This window comes from Rhinatrema bivittatum, chromosome 17 (assembly GCF_901001135.1).
Source record: "Rhinatrema bivittatum chromosome 17, aRhiBiv1.1, whole genome shotgun sequence".
Taxonomy (NCBI): domain Eukaryota; kingdom Metazoa; phylum Chordata; class Amphibia; order Gymnophiona; family Rhinatrematidae; genus Rhinatrema; species Rhinatrema bivittatum.
This window is the reverse complement of record NC_042631.1, coordinates 41,517,998-41,535,121: the sequence shown is the minus strand read 5'-3', so window position 1 is coordinate 41,535,121 and position 17,124 is coordinate 41,517,998. Positions and strand designations below refer to the sequence as shown.

Here is a 17,124-nt window from a genome sequence, read left to right as displayed (position 1 = left end):
CTTCTTCCAGAACGCGTCAATAATATGCCTTAAGTTTAAACACCAGTGAATTTCCTTAGCTTAATTAACCTGTAAGGGGCTCATGGGGACTGGCACTGGGGGACCATTGCTGTACAGGCTCATGGTGACTGTCAGAGTTTCCATCAATTAGAACCCTCTCTCACATCAGATTGCACTGCTTATCTGATACAGAGATGGCACAGGACTCGACTATGGCCAGGACAAATAGTCTGTTTCTGGTTTTGGGTTTACTCGCTAATGGATGTGAAGTGTTTGCTCCGAGCGCATTAAAAGGAATATTGAAGGAAAAGAAATTGTAAAAGAATGAACTAATAACAGCGGCTCAGCACCTGAAGGCATTTCTGCATGTCTGCTTCATATCTTGCAATCTAATAGAGCTTTATTTAACCACTGTGTGCATCTCTATTATATTTAGTTTGGATCTTATACAGCAATCAGAGCTGGCTGATCTGTATATTGAAAATTGATCTGTCATTTGGAGTAAAAAACATTACTGACTGGCTTTGTTTTCTTTACTGGCTAATTGTTACATAGTGAGGGCCACATTTAGCCAGCTTTGTCTGCATACATTCTCTGGTTAACTGTAGGCCTGCTCGTTCATTGGCCAGACTTCACCGGGTAACTTTGACTGCCCTGTGTTGAATATCAGCACTAACCAGCCAAAGATTAACTCCTCTTCAGATCTGCCTCTGTTGTCTGGCTAAATTTTTTGTGGGCTATAATTTGCTTGGCCAAAATGTAGCCAGTCAATAGGGGAGACAACGGAAACAGCAAGGTTTGTCTGACTAACTCCTAAAGTTAGCCGGTCAGAAACTTTGAATATGGACCTCAGTATACACTGAGACTTCTAGCCAAACCAATTACATATGTGATATAGAGAAAATCTTTAGGTGAAAAGCCCCCAACAGGATGATGTGATCTGCAGTTACGCTGGCCCATGAAAAGGAGCAATGAACTGAAATTAAAAGGATCTATGGCATCTACTTTGAGATGTCTCTCTTATCTAAGCCCATAAGGGGGGCACTGTGCAACCACATAGCCCAGAAAATAAAGGAAGAAACAGATTTACACTGCAGCTCATGCTTTTCCCTCTCCCTTACAGCACCTGCACACAAGGGAAGCTGAGCTGCATTGGAGGCCAAACTTCACAACCAGGTAACAAAAAAAAAAAAAAAAAAAGCATTTCCTCCAGCTCTCCTTACTTTATCTCCTGCCATCAGGACTCTTGCGCAAGCTATTCTGGTTTTTATAGTTAAGGAAGCAATTGGCTTTTCATGTTATTCTTTACCTTTAACATTGGGTGTAATCAGCCATCCAATGAGACATTCCTTTATCCATTCCCTTATTCAGCTGTGCCCAGCAGTGGGATCGATTTCCTGCTTTTCCTGCCCCACGATGCAGGGGTTCCCATTAGAAGCTTTGCTGCACTGATCACTGATACTCCATGGCCAGCTGTAATGCAGATCCCCTTCAGTTCTCTTCCCTGCATTCTCACAGAGCGTGGGGCACACTAAACATTGTTAGTGATTGCTGCTGGACATCGTTTTGCCAAGATGATTTGGGTTGATCCTGGTTTTGCAGTATATTTGCCTCCTTTATTCATTTTTTAGTTTGGTCACAGTCATTGAGTAGTTAGAACATAGAGCTTTGAAATGGAGATGTAGGTTCAAATTCCATCTGCACCATTGACTGTTTGACTTTAAGTAAGTCACTTATGTCCCTTTCGCTTGACCTCTACTTTCGTTTGTGAGCACATCAAGGCAAGGGCCTTGTGATACAATAATTTATCTTCAATGGCACTTGATTAAAAAAAATACATATTGCTGCTATTTTTCTTCCAGTCTGTACCTCGCCCATGGTTTACTTTGACTGCACCAACACTACCCAGGGCACCACAGGGTCCGAGTGCCAGAAGAGCTGCCACACGCTTGACATGGAATGTGTAAGTGTCCAGTGGCAGGTCTGGAACGGGGAAGGAGGAAGCCAGAAATATATCCCGTCCATTCAGAAATGGTTTTATAGCATAAACTAAGGCTCATGTACAGGTCGTGTACCCACACCAGTATCTCTGTTTACGAAGCCCAATAACTTTGGTGATGGAGTGAAAAAGATGCAAAACATTATAAATAACATTTTCAGAACTGTTGTAATGAGCTCAGACTGGAAGTCAGGCAAGGACTGGCAAGTGGCAGTGTGATGTTATCAGAAGGTTGTGATTATTCTGCTGAGTATAGCTGGATATTGTAATTATCTTACTGAAATGAAACGTATTACATTATCCTTTTCTAATCTACATACCAAGGCTGTGAGCTACAACAAGTAGAGAATATCCATTGATTTCTTTCATCAGCTTTTAAGCCAATGGTGCAACATCCATGGTGGTGCAGAGAAACCTTTGCATCAATGAATGTTTCACCTCAGCTTTTTCTGCTGCTGTTATATTATCTCCCTTCATGTGAAATCATTTTCTGCTTTCTCTCTGACATTTACAGTACAGCACACAGTGTATCTCTGGCTGTCTGTGCCCTGAGGGACTGGTGTCTGATGGCAATGGCACCTGCATCACAGAAGACCACTGCCCATGTATCCACAACGAAGCCACCTATGAGCCTGGGGCCACGATCAAAGACAGCTGTAATACGTGGTACGCACCTGATCCCAAACCACTTAACCCTCCCCAAATCACATGGACATAGGTTTTCTAGAGGATACTAAATCTCTTTTGTAGTTTAGACACAGAGCAAAATAAAAGCAGGAAAAAGCCTTGAAGATGTTAATATGCAGCAATTAGATTTTAGAGAATGTCTATAAAAATGTTTCTCTATTTTAATACAAGATAGAAGAAGAAAGAGTGATGGAAACATTTTTATTTTTATAATTATTGGCCAAAATACTAAAAGCTAGATTGAATGGATGCATGCCCTGATAAAGATTTATTCATTTTTAGTTAAAAGAATTTCTGATTCTAGAAAGCCAAAAGTAAATACATTTATTTATTTAATTTGTTTGTTTGTTTGTTTTTCTATACCAATGTTCATCGTACATATCACACCGGTTTACATGGAGATAGAGGGGTCTATCAATGTAGACTTCCTATTTTACATTGGAACTTTGCGAGCTTATTGCGCTTTGTCACATTATGTTGTTATATATTGTACAATAAACTAGGTAGCTTTTTACAATGGGATTAGTGACTTTTTACAATGAATTTAGTGACTTCTTGCATAGAGACAGTTAGTAGCATTTTCTATCGATGTAGACTTCCTATTTTACATTGGAGCTTCGTGAGCTTATTGCGCTTTGCAACTTTAAGTTGTTATACATTGTACAGTAAGCTAGGTAGCTTTTTACTATGAGATTAGTGACTTTTTACAATGAAGTTAGCTTATTGCGCTTTGCAACTTTAAGTTGTTATACATTGTACAGTAAGCTAGGTAGCTTTTTACATTGAGATTAGTGACTTTTTACAATGAAGTTAGCTTATTGCACTTTGCAACATTATGTTGTTATACATTGTACAGTAAGTTAGGTAGCTTTTCACTATGAGATTAGTGACTTTTTACAATGAAGTTAGTATCTTCTTACATTGAGATTAGTTAGTAGCTTTTTACATTGAGGTTAGTAACTTTATACAGTGCCTTTATGTCCTTTAGGATAGCATCTTTGTGATTGTCTGATGATTGGTCTGTGGAGAGTCGTTCTGTGAAATGTAGGGGGTGGGTGGAACTATGTATGCGGTATAATTAGAAGGTTTGTATTGTTGAGGTTGACCGCAATGAGAGCTGACATGGTTCTGTGGGGGGGGGGGGTTGTTGTGGGATGTGGTGGGCAGGTGGGGGGAAGATGTGTGTGGTGGGGGGGGGGGGATTTAGCTTTGTGTGTTGATTTTTCTCTCATATTTGCATGTTTTTGCTCCCTGTTTCAGTACATGTAAGAACAGAATGTGGCAGTGTACCAACAAACCCTGCCTGGCAACTTGTGCTGTATATGGAGATGGACATTACATCACCTTTGATGGAAAACGCTATAACTTCAATGGAGACTGCGAATACACCTTGGCCCAGGTAAAAAATAAAACGTTTTTATTGGCACTTCTAATGTAGACGATACTAGGGTACTAAATCAGTTTACACCGTAATTGGCAATCTGTAACTAAGCTATCACTTTACTATTTTCCTCAGGATCACTGTGGTACGAACAACACCAATAGCACCTTCCGAGTTATCACTGAGAACATCCCCTGTGGCACCACTGGAACCACCTGCTCCAAGGCCATTAAAATCTTCCTTGGCGTGAGTAGCTTTGCTTGCATAAAGTACATGGTCCTTTCTCTGAAAAGGAGATTTAGGATTTCCCACTGTTTTTGGAGGATCCTCCATCTACGCTAGTCTATGTCACCTACAAAATAACATTTTCTGCTGCTCCTATTTCTGTTTTATATAAACCTCTTAAGTATTCATCCTCTGATGCAACTTAAACAGGATTGCTTTTAGGGAATCTTTTTTTCAGGGCACACATTATTCCTGCTATTATGAATGTGCCAACATAGTTGGCATCTTTAATGTTTGAGGTTGGTTCTCACAGCAGCTGCATGTGAACTTGTCTGAAACAATGCAAACTATGTCTACCAGCATCTTTATATAAAAAGTTTGGGACTGACGTATCACTTGGTTTACTTTTTAATGAATTTAGTACTTGTGAATGGTGCCAGCCTGACAGCCCTGGAATCCTCCATAGTCTTCCATTTATTTGCAAAACAGGCAGAGCACGGGCAGCATCAGTGCAAGCCCAAGCAGCTCTGTCAATGTGCCTCAGCCCTGCTCTGGAAGAACCACCTCTAGGGGCAAGAGGGAAACTCATTCTCCAGGTCTGCGCAGTCTTTGGCCTCTCTGCTAAATGGTGTCAATTAGTGCAATGTGGTCATGTGGAAACCTCTGCACTGGAAAATGGACTGAGACCACCAAATTATTTACATAGAGCAATGCTTTAAGCTCTTATTCTGAGATCACTTTGAACCAATGATCTAGAGGTAAAAGGCTCTGAACACTAAAACAAACTGGTTTTCTGACAGTGAGACAGCCATAGACGTGCTATAGATCTATAGATCATTATGTGGGATATTTTTAACTGTATTCCAAGTGGTATCTACCCAATAAGAGAGTATCAAAGTGGTGTGACAAATGTTACTCTAGGTATCTTCAAAGAAGAAATAGTGCTTATGACAAGAAAGTTTCCACAGGTTTGCCGAATCATTGCTCAGTTACTAAATTACTTATCTATTGATGAGTATTGACCTCTTATTTGGTTTTGATTTATGCTTTAGTTCTTTGAGTTGATACTCACTGATGAGCACTTTGAAGTAGTGGAGAGAGGTATTGGATTGGAAGTGCCATACAAGGTCCGTAAGATGGGCATCTACCTGGTGATTGAAGCCAAGAATGGACTGATCTTCATGTGGGATAAGAAGACAAGTATCTTCATCAAACTCAGCCCAGAATTTCAGGTAAGGTTTGTCTCTAAAAGCGCAAAGCCCCTCTGTCTGTGCAAAATTTACATATACTATGCATTAGGTGATCAAGAAACACAGGATAAAAGGAACAGGAAGTTTGCTAATGGGATAAGTAAGTAAGCACATTGAGTTTTCTGGTATTTAGGTAATAAAAATTATTCATCACTGAGATATCATGATACAAGGTAGGAATAGAAAATTAGTAAAAGAATTATCTTATACCAGGACACCACTGAACACCCAAAGATTCATGTTTTCAAAAGTCATTGTTTCTGATACTTTTTGCAAACCTACTCTCATATTTCATTGGATTCTCTTCGCAGGGGAAGGTCTGTGGCCTCTGTGGGAACTATGATGGAAATGCAATCAATGACTTCACCACCAGGAGTCAGTCTGTGGTCGGGGATGTGACAGAGTTTGGAAATAGCTGGAAATTCTCCCCTACCTGCCCAGATGCCAGTCAAACAAAGGATCCATGCACTGCAAACCCTTACAGGAAGTCCTGGGCAGAGAAACAATGCAGCATCATTAACAGCAAAGTGTTTGCTGCTTGCCACCCTCAGGTATGATTCACTTTATACTCAGGTTCCTGGGGAAAGGATAAAAGTAGTATGCAACTAATGGAAACTGCAACTGACTGCTCTGACACCGAGGGGTAGATTTTAAAAGATGCACGCGGTTCCCGGCACGCACACCTGGATGCACCGATTTTATAACATGCGGCGCTGGCGCGTGCATGTTATGAAATCCATTGGCTGTGAGCACATGCACGCCGGATTTTATAATCCAGGCGCGCATGTGTGGGCAGCGTGTGCAGAGGGGGTGTGAATGTTTGAAAAGTACACGCAGCGACACAATCATGCCTTCCCCACTTTCCTCCCCCCACCTAACATTCCTTCCCCTTCCCTTTCCCCTCTCCTCCCCACCCCATAAACCTAACCTACATTTCCTCAAATTTTTTATTTTATTACTTACTGCTCCTTGGGAGCAGAAATAATTTACACGTACCAGCTGGCTGCCGGCGCTTCTTCCTGGGACAGCAGCTAATGGCCACTGTCCCGGCCAGCCTCCCTCCTGCCCCTCCCCACCCAGACCATGCCCCTGGCCCCGCCCCCTTTTCAGGGCCCGCCACTTGTGCACGTATCGGCACTTACGCGCTTGGCCGAGTCTTTTTGAAAATGCATGCAGCACGCACAGGGCCTAGCCCATAAGTACCGATTTTTACACACGCCGGGCGTTTAAAATTCGTCCATAAGTTCTTAGTAGGGATGTGCTGTCATTTTAAAACAATATGAAAACATCACCAATATTTATTGTATCATTTTCTATCAAAACTGATAGGAAAATCTAACAAACTATTGGTTTTGTCATTTATGTTGTTTTAGCCCATGCTATAGACAAAATTAAGTAAAGCATATGCACTGTGAAAATGATAGCCTTGTAAAAAATGTAAGCATGTTATAAAAAATAGTGTGTGCAAAAACAAAAGGAATAAAATGAATAATATATAGTAAAATAAATGATATATGTAACATAAATCCAAAACAAAACAAAATAATGACATAAAAATATTTTATTCATGTCCATCTCTACTTCTTAGGAACCTAGAGGCTAATATTCAAAGACATTTAGCCAGATAAACCCAAGGTCTGAATATCTTGGACATTTATTCAGATAAATGATCCAGATAAAATTTATCCAGATATCTTGGAGGTGTTCAGGAGTATTCTGAACAGCTTATCCCAATGTTTACATTTAGCAGAATAAATTATGCAGCTAAGTCTGATGTGCCTAGAGCAAGGTTAAACTTATAATAAATGCCATATTGGGTCAGACCAAGGGTCCATCAAGCCCTGTTTCCAACAGTGGCAATCCAGGTCACAAGTAGCTGGCAAGTACCCAAACATTAGATAAATCACAAGCTACTATTGCAAATTAGTTGCTGTAATAGCAGTTTATGGATTTTTCTTCTAGGAACTTATCCAAACCTTTTTTAAAACCAGTTACACTGACTGTTGTAACCACATCCTTTGGCAATGAATTCCAGAGCTTAACTATGCGCTGAGTGAAAAAGATCTTCAATTTGTTTTAAATGAGCTACTTGTTAACTTCATACAGTGCCCCCTGTTCCTTCTATTATCTGAGAAAGTAAATAACCAATTTACATTAACTTGTTCAAGTCTTTTCATGATTTTGTAGACTTCTATCATATCCCCCCTCAGTGGTCTCTTCCCCAAGCTGAACAACCCTAACTTCTTTAGCCTTTCCTCATAGGGCAGCCTTCCATGCCCCTTATCATTTTGGTTGTCCTTCTCTGCACTTTCTCCTGTGCAGCTATATCCTTTTTGAAATACGGTGACCAGAATTGCACATGGTATTCAAAGTGTGGTCTCATCATGGAGCGACACAGAGGTATTATGACATCCTCCGTTTTATTTAGAGATGTGTATCGGGGGGGGGGGGGGGGGGGTGTTTCGGTTCAGGTCCCCCGCGGGTAATTTTGTTTTTTCCACGGTTCAGGATTTTTTTTTCGTGGTTTCCGTATCTCGTGTTAGTGCATGTGCTGACATGCATGCATGTTATAAAATCGCCCATAACGTTTTAAAATCTACCCTAAGATTCTTACAATGCAGAAGCTCTGTTTAAATAATAAGAATGTATTAAACATGAAGACTATTTGAGTGAACAATTTGCCCAAGGTTCTTAACCTTCTCTATGTAAAAATAATACATAGTCCTTTGCAGAGCAAGGGCATCCACAGTATCACAACGTAGTAAAGTGTGTAACCTACTATGGAATTTATTTTTTATCATGATATATCTGATCAGGCCCATCACATAATATGCAATGTCTCAGTGCATGGTTAAGAAAGTTGCCTCTCTTTCTTGTAGTTTCTCTAAGTTTGTAAGAGTGGAAGGTTGCCTCATTAAGGTAAATACCGTTAAATGCATGCACATACATGCTTGTTTCCATCTACCCACAGGTTGACCCTGGAAAATATTATGAGGCTTGTGTGACAGATGCCTGTGCCTGTGACACTGGTGGAGACTGCGAATGTTTCTGTACAGCGGTAGCTGCCTATGCTCAGGCATGCGGCGAGGCTAACATTTGTGTATCCTGGAGAACCCCTGCAATCTGTCGTGAGTATTGTGTGCTGTTGCATTTCAAAAGAGAAACAATTATTTTCCACTATTGGTTTGTGATACTGTATGTAAAACACTGCAAGAAGCTGAAATTCACAACTCAGGCAAGTGATACACCATTTATACCCATCCTTCACCTCATACCCTATCCTTCCGCCCTTTCTCTCCATGATTTTCTACTGTAAAAAGTTAGACCCACTCCAACTATTCATATTCTTTATAAGTGAATATGTATGGCCACAGCAGATATTAAAATACAAGTAAACAGTTCTTAACAATATACTAACTAAACTTCCATAACTTATCTGGAGAACGGACCATGCTTCCGCCTGAACACACAGCTCCCAAGACCAATGTCATACCTTATTGCACGAAAGCAGCATCCTGCTGTAAGAAGCTGGCCGAAAAAGCTAATAGTTGACCAATAACACTTGCCACAATCTTTCCTACGTCTTTGTACTGAAGGGGCGAGAAAATCCTGTTTCTTGTAGTCCTCTCCAACATGACTCAAAGGGAAAAACATTTTAGAAGGGAATGAATCAAATTATAGCAAAAACCAGTCAGCATTAAAATCTGTTCCAACACTACTCAGGAATTAGCCATATCATGCAAATAGTTCCAGAAAAGGTGTTAAAGATATCCATGCTGCTCAACAGGAGTAGTACCTGGAAAAATACCATTTGACAAACGTCCACATTGTGTATCCTGGAGTATACTCCTGTTTGTTTATGAGTGGGGTGACCCCTGCAGCCTGAATATATTTTGCTAAATGATAATGGCTCCTCTTGCCCTGCTTAAGTGAAACTGTAATGGTTTGAAAACATCAAGGATAACTTTCAAACCTATTTGTGGTATTGCATTTGTGTGCATAAGAGGACATGGAAACATTTATCTTAGTGTTTTACAAAACGTGCAGCAAGTTGTGTTTATGTTTCAGTACACACAAATAATTGCAATGTAATGAAAGCACTTTCTCTTTGTACCTATTTTATGAACATATGCCTATATATTTTACACTCAAAAATAGATAATGTATGCGTAAAACCCCTGATTTATATGTGGAGGCGGAGGCAGGTATATTTTAAAATATACATGAGTACTTGAAATCAGTAATCACCAGTTTGCCGATACCACTCCCAGTTCACCCAGTCCGTCTCCAGTTCACTGAGACCCTCCTAGTACTTCACCATGAACTCTTCCCAGTTCACTCAGACCTCCCACACAAAAATAGCAGACAACAAACAAGTCTGATTTCATTTGTCCAAGTTAATTAGCAGGTATAAAAGTGCGGGAATAAATTGGCTAATATATTCACATAAATCTCTTATAAAATATCTCTTGATGACTCCATCCCAGAACACCCCTAGACCCCCCCCCCCTTTCTTGCACTCATAAATGTGTGTGAAACCAAAAATACAGGCTACTTATACTATCTTTTCACTCATAACCCCTTTGAAAATTAACTTATCAACATCCTCCAGTGTATGCCAGTTTCATATATGTCAGGTAGTAGGGGTGGGATGAGGTCAAATTAACCCACAATGCATTCACCAAACATGATAGAAAGTGGATTAAATCTGTAGCAACATGGAGAGCTTTGCATTCAGGCTTACTGTCTGTATTCTCTTCTTTCTAAGCTTTGTTCTGTGATTACTACAACCCGGATGGAGAATGTGAGTGGCACTACAAGCCCTGTGGAGCTCCCTGTCTGAAGACCTGCAGGAATCCTAGTGGGAAATGTGTTAATGAATTGGCAGGTTTAGAAGGTAAAACAATATTGAATGATCAGTGACATGTATTGCACTTTTCTGCTCTGAGCTTTTGAGTGAAACATATTTAGGCAGCCCAGTTAGGGAATTATGATTTTGCCTGAACACATGAAGTTGAGGTTTGTGAGCCCTCTTGTAATACCACATCTTTCTAAAAGTTAAGGCTAGAAATGTTTCCATTTAAAAAAATATATAATCTTTTTCTTTTTGTAAGTGATTTAAATACCTAATTACTTCCACCAGTTCTCTCTGTACCTCCTCAGTGTACTCAATCTAGCTGGCAATCAGTGCACCACTGACTCATAACTCCAAAATGTCTCATGTGTTGAAATTTTATTGCTTTGTTTCTTTTCTCTAACTGTGGAATTTGAACATTTGCCCAGATTAGGTCTTATGTGCTTTGGCAACTATCTCAAGTAGGAAATGTTTCTTTAAAAAAAATGTATATCCAGCTAAATGCAGACTTTTTAATATTTCCTCCACTTCTCTGGCTAAATTTTAGATGGATAACTCATTATCCTTCTAAAATTTAGCTGGATAATTTAGGGGCATTTGTATTGGCTAACTAAGCTAATTTTTAACTATACTTGGCTAACTTTAGACCTTCCTTAGAGCAGATCTAAAGTTATTTTTGAGGCGTAAAAGTCACGTTTGGATTTGAGGGTGGATAGCCTATAGCAATGAAGGGCAGATTTGTAGCTAGAGGTATGTTGAGGTGATGGGTCCTTACGCCATGTTCTCTCTTTCTGTCTGTTTGTTTTTCATTAGTTTTAACTCAGTGGTGTACCATGGTTTCAGGTTTTTAAAGGATGGGTGCAATTCGCGTCTAGTGATTGGACATAGTTTGTTAGCAATGTCCAGGGTAAGATTGCTTTATTGAAGATAAAAACTAAGCAACGCTTACTTTGGACATATTGGCTTCTAATCCACATTTTGTTGCCTACACGGCTTTGTTAGATAGCCTTCCTTGTTGCTTTCTCAACCCAGGGTAAGATTGCTCCATGAGGCTAGGGCAGCTTCAGGGATAGAGCAATCAAGATTGGATAAGGAGGTCAATAAGGATGAAATTAGGTCATCAGTAGAGCAGGGTTTTCTGGACACAATGGTGATACTTTGGGCAGGATTACTAGTGGTCGGGGCATTTATAGAAAGGCATGTTTCAATGAGGAAATGGTCCGACCAGAGAACAGGTGTGCAAGAGGGAGTCTTGGGGGGGGGGGGATACAGGAGTTGATGAAGCTGAGGTCAAGGGTGTGCCTGGCTTATGTGTAGGGGATGAGATGATTTGTTTAAAGCCAATGGCGTGGAGGGAGTTAAGAAAGGTTTCACAGGAGGACATAAGCGGGAAGGAGTCTACATGGAGATTAAAATCTCCAAGAATGATGGCAGGGATTTCAATATTGATGTTGTCCGAAATGAATTCAGTGAGCGGGGATGAGTTGCATTCGAGGAAGGCAGGGGGGGGGGGGGGGGGGGGGGGAGTAGACTAAGCAGACTTGTAGTTCCGGGGATTTGAACAGGCCTATTTTAAGTTTGGGGGGGGGGGGTGTCGATGGATATAGGTTTGAGTTTTAAATACTTTTTGGTTGCCAAAAGGAGGCCTCCGCCTCTTTTCTTAGGTCTCGGGATGGAGAGGATCTCATAATAGGGTGTAGGAAGCTGGTTGAGAAGGACAATATCAGAGTCTTTGAGCCATGTTTCTGTGACGGCACAGATGTCAGGTTTACAGTCAATTAGGAGATCATTAAGGATGGGGGTTTTTTTGGAGAGGGATTGGGCATTGAATAAGACTATGGAGAGGGTTGTGAGACCATGCTACTTATGTCTTAAATGAACCTTTTTCATCTTCCAGTGGCATTAGTTTACATGACCAGCAAGACATATATATTCAATCTGAACATTTGATGTTACCCAGCTGCTGAAAATCTCCAAGGTTTTATGCTATTATAAAGGAGGTGTTGTTATTCAGCTGTACCAGCTCATCAAAGACAGAATCTCCATCTACACTGAAATTTGAAAGGTTTTAATCAGAGTACCCTTTTCTGATCTTGTTTAAAAGTCCTAAAGCCTTCTCCATTGTTCCTAGGCTGCTATCCGAGATGCCCATCAAATATGCCCCTTTTTGATGAGGATGAAATGAAGTGCGTTGACAGGTGCGGCTGCTATGATGAGGAAGGGAACCACTACAAGCAAGGTGCAAAGGTGTACACATCCGAGAACTGCATGTCCTGGTATGTTTGGATTCAGAATGATTTCAGAAATTTACCGCATTGCAAACTGACCTAACATTTCTCCACTGGAAGTGTTCTGTTACCATTGCTATGGCAACTCACTTCTGTTATTCCTTATTATGTTTGGTGATATTTTACAACCTACATCCGGCCACTTAGTGTTGCCATTGAAAGACTGCTGAGACTTTCTTCTGCCAAGGGTCTGTGAACCTTGCATCTACAACATCCCCAGCCAGGTGCCCCCCTCACCTGCCAACATGAACCACCAGCCTGGCCAATGTATATTTTCTAAGATAAGAAAAATCTGGAATATTATTTAAAATTTTATTTTTTGCGTAGTTCCCTGAAAAGAAGTTTAGTTGCGATTGGAATAATAATAACAGTAAAATCATTATTACTCATATTTCTTCTTTTCTTTGTTTAGCTCATGCACAATGGAAGGCATTAAGTGCAATTATGATGTCACAGGTATGATTTTAGAGATGTTTGTTATAAAATATTCTCAAAATTGTAGGCTCCCAGATGTGCACTTATCACTAACCACCTTCCGCTTATGATTTGCAGCCTGCCACTGTGAATATGAGGGGAAGATGTATAATTACCACGATGTCATCTACAACACTACCGATGGTATTGGTGGGTGCATCAGTGCAATTTGTGGTATCAACGGGACAATTGAAAGATCAGTTTCAACATGTACTACAACACCGACTACGACATTTCATTTTAGTAGCACGTCTTCAACCACATCAGTCATAACAACAAGTATGTTTTCATCTTCCGTTAACATTTTTAAAAGTTGTGCATACTAATAAGCATTTAATTTCATGTAATTTCCTAGATATGTGGGGTAAATTTTTTAAAAAGCTTAGTAAGATCTTACAATGTCGATATTCAAAGCCATTTAGCCAGATAACTCAAAAGTTAACCAACTAAATGCTGAGTTTTAAATATCCTTTAGGAAGATGTCTTTATGTGCCTAAAAGCTGGATGATTAATGGGCATTTTGGCTGTGGTCCAGGTCTAGCCATGCCCTGCATCAGGTCTTACAGTTATCTGGCCTTGGGTGGCCGAATTACTTTAGACTTAACTGGCTCTATTCGAAAGAATATAGTCGATTAAGTGTCCATGCTGAGTTTTAAAAAAAACGTACCTCACAGGCCTTGCTGTCCAAATCACAGCACCCCTCACCCAATTATGGGTTCTGCCTGGCCAAACCTCCGCACTCTCTGAGCATCTTTTCAACATTAAAACTGCTCATAATTTGACATCAACAAGCCCTCCTCTGCTTCCCTTTCCACTTCAACCTTAACTCTCCCACCTTCTCAGTACCTTTTGAAATCTCTAGCTTCAGCTGGGTTCACGATATGCTGCTACTGTGATCCCAGCTGGCGCTTTCTCCATTGCTCTGACATAGGCAATATACATAAAATGTATCTTGACAAGTAAGAGGCACTTCAAGGGCAATTCAAGGAGAAGTTGAGTTAGCTTAATAACTTATTTATCTAAATTAAGACATGGCAAACAGCAGCATGAAAGTTAGCCTGGAGAGTACTCCTGGATAATTTTAATCTTAACTGGCAATATACAGTGAGGTTCATATTCAGTAGGTCATTTACTGGACAAGTTATCCAGCTACAATCATTCAGATAACTTCCCAGATATTCAGTAAGATAAAGGTCTCACTGAATAATCCACCATTAAAATTATCCAACTAACCATATCCAGATAACTTTAAACATAATTGGATATTTTGATATTCAAACAAAAGCCTGGGTTCACTAAGTCGCTATATTGTATCACAGGAGGGGCCCAATATCATGGAGGGGCGTTCCCACGATATCGCCATGTTGTTTTGTCTCATGGTAAAAGTCCACGAGGCAAAACAATGTGGCAGAGGCCTGTACAAATCCCGATAGTGGTCCCAATGCACATGGCTGCGTTTGCTTTAAAGAGACCTGCAGCCCAAAACAATATTGCCCTGATAAGTGAAAAAAAGGGCACTGAGAGTCTAATTTGACTTTCTCACCACCCTGGGGCTACTAACTGAGATGGAGCTGCAAAAAAACATTTAAAAAATGGAATAAATGTTGCCCCCCCCTGCCCAGGCCCGTTCCATATAAATGAACCCCCGAAGAGCTAGTACCCCCACCCCTGACGCCCTTTCCATTAAAATAATACAGAAATAGTGTCCCTGCCCTTACCCCTTCCACCCCAACCTCCAACTCTTCAAAAAGACTGGCCGTGGTATAGTGGGCCACCTACCTGGACCCACCTCCCCCCCACACTCCTTAAATAAAGCATCTGTGGTCAGGGTAAAGGCCTTGGCCATGTGGCCATTGTCCTGTCCCTGGATCTTGCCCCATCACATGACATTTTGAAAAATGGTGTCAACCAGCCTAGAGCCCACAGATCCATTTAAATCTATTGAGGGAGCATTGGGACCCATGTTAAGGTCTTGATGCTCCCACGGCAGATTAATGATATTCCAAAAACTATACATACAGGTCTGGATTTTAAAAGGGTTACGCGCCGGGCCTATTTTAAAAAGACCCGGCGATGTGTGAAAATCCCAGGGACGCGTGTAAGTCCTGGAGCTTTACTAAAGGGGTGGTCCAGGGCGGGGCATGGGCGGGGTGGTCTGGAGGAGGCCATTGCCTCTGTGTCAAGGGATTGTGTGGTGGCAGCCTGCCGGTAGGCGCAAAAGGTAAAATAAAAATTTGGGGGGTGTTAGAGCAGGGCTAGGGGGAGGAAAGGTTAGGGGAAGGGGGTGGGAAGGTCAGGTTAGAGGGAAGGGAAGTTCCCTTCCAGGCCGCTCCAATTTTGGAGCAGCCTGGGAGGGAATGGGGGAAGGCAGCATGGCTCAGCGCTCGCAAGGTGCACAATTGTGCACCCCCTTGCGCGCGCCAACCCTTGATTTTATAACTTGCACGCGCCTGCGCGCACAAGTTATAAAATCGGGTGTACATGTACGTGCACTGGGTAGCACACGCACCTTTTAAAAATCTACCCCAAAATAATTTGGCTGATAAAATTCTAAGGGGCGGATTTTCAGAGCCCTGCTCGCGTAAATCCGCCCAAAACCGGGCGGATTTACGAACGAGCCGTCCGGCGCGAACGAGCCGGGAATCACGTGACGCCGACGTCACTCGACGTGCCGCCGACGTCACATGCTTCTCGCCAAGGATTGCAGAAATGGAGTCCTCACTCCTCGCTCGATCACCAGGGAGTTGTGGTAAGTCTGGGGGGGGGATTAAGGAGGGTGAGGGGCTTTAAATTTTTATTTTGGCTCAACAATCGCGATTTCCCACATATCGAACATATCTATGTTCGATATGTGGGAAATCCGATCGTTTATGTCGAATCAATTTTTTAAGTAAAAAAAAAATATGAGTTGCGTTTTACTAATGCGGTCAATCCGAATGCACACCCCTACTGTTCGCGCTCCTTTTAAAATCCGCCCCTAAGTGAGTTGGGTTATTTTACTTACGTAGGATTAGGTATGCATGAGCTGCTTTGCATGAATTTGCAAAATGTATGCATGCATATGTCATGCAAAGCTGTACATTGCAATAGGTTCAGGAATCTGGCCAGAAATATGTGCAATATAGCAAATATCATGCAATATTGCTGGGATAAGACTATATCGAGCAATATACAGCATTTATTGCATGATATATGTCTAATGTGCATTATAACCCTATTGTTGCTTGATGATGCTCCCTAAAATTTGGTTAGGTATCAAATTTATCTGGGTAGGTAAGCCCAGATACCTTTATTTGAGGATGTTCAGCGGAGTATTTATCTTGCTGAATATCTCTAATAACTTATCTCGCAAAATAGTTATCCAACTAAGTGATGGTCAGGATGGGGGGCATTCAAGAGAGGAACACATTATCTGACTATCTTAATTGACGATATTCTGTCTTATCTAGCTAATTAGCTGAATAAGTTTAGACTTACTATTCAGCTGGTCTAAAGTTAGCCAGATAAACTTATTTGGTTAACTATTAGATAGCCGGGAATAAGTTTATCCAGCTAATTTACTCAGCTGGATAGTGACTGAATATGGCCTCTATATTCTAAGCAACTATAAATATTAATATATTTTACACATATAATAATAAAGGAAATTGGATAATTTGAAAAGTAGATGAGGCAATTGTAAACATCTGGTTTGGTACCCCAAGACTCTGTATGAGGGGTCCCGAAAAAATTGCAGTCATGTACTAAATCTTTTTTACATCTACCTGCCTAACAAGCACAAAACAACTTTATGATAAATTGCAATATTTTTTAATATTTAAAAATTATCAAAATAAAGCCTTCAAATTTAATTATTCCTTTTGGAAAATAAATTACTATAATATGATATAGGATAACATGCAGCATGTTATGATACTTAAACTGAATTCCTGTGTAGCTGTATTAAATAAATAAGAATATCCTCA

The 17,124-nt window shown here is 40.8% G+C and overlaps 1 protein-coding gene across 3 annotated transcripts in view; it reads left to right on the top strand.

Annotated features, from left to right (window-relative positions):
- LOC115079411 (mucin-5AC-like) overlaps positions 1-17,124 on the top strand; it is a 113,056-nt gene that overhangs the window by 52,360 nt on the left and 43,572 nt on the right. For all 3 annotated transcript variants that reach the window (XM_029582981.1, XM_029582980.1, XM_029582979.1), the window contains exons 19-30: positions 1,124-1,176; positions 1,863-1,963; positions 2,514-2,665; positions 3,947-4,085; positions 4,203-4,313; positions 5,345-5,524; positions 5,854-6,093; positions 8,514-8,670; positions 10,311-10,439; positions 12,529-12,673; positions 13,098-13,141; positions 13,238-13,438. In XM_029582981.1, the coding sequence (XP_029438841.1) occupies positions 1,124-1,176; positions 1,863-1,963; positions 2,514-2,665; positions 3,947-4,085; positions 4,203-4,313; positions 5,345-5,524; positions 5,854-6,093; positions 8,514-8,670; positions 10,311-10,439; positions 12,529-12,673; positions 13,098-13,141; positions 13,238-13,438 (1,652 nt within the window). The remainder of the gene's footprint in view (positions 1-1,123; positions 1,177-1,862; positions 1,964-2,513; positions 2,666-3,946; positions 4,086-4,202; positions 4,314-5,344; positions 5,525-5,853; positions 6,094-8,513; positions 8,671-10,310; positions 10,440-12,528; positions 12,674-13,097; positions 13,142-13,237; positions 13,439-17,124) is intronic.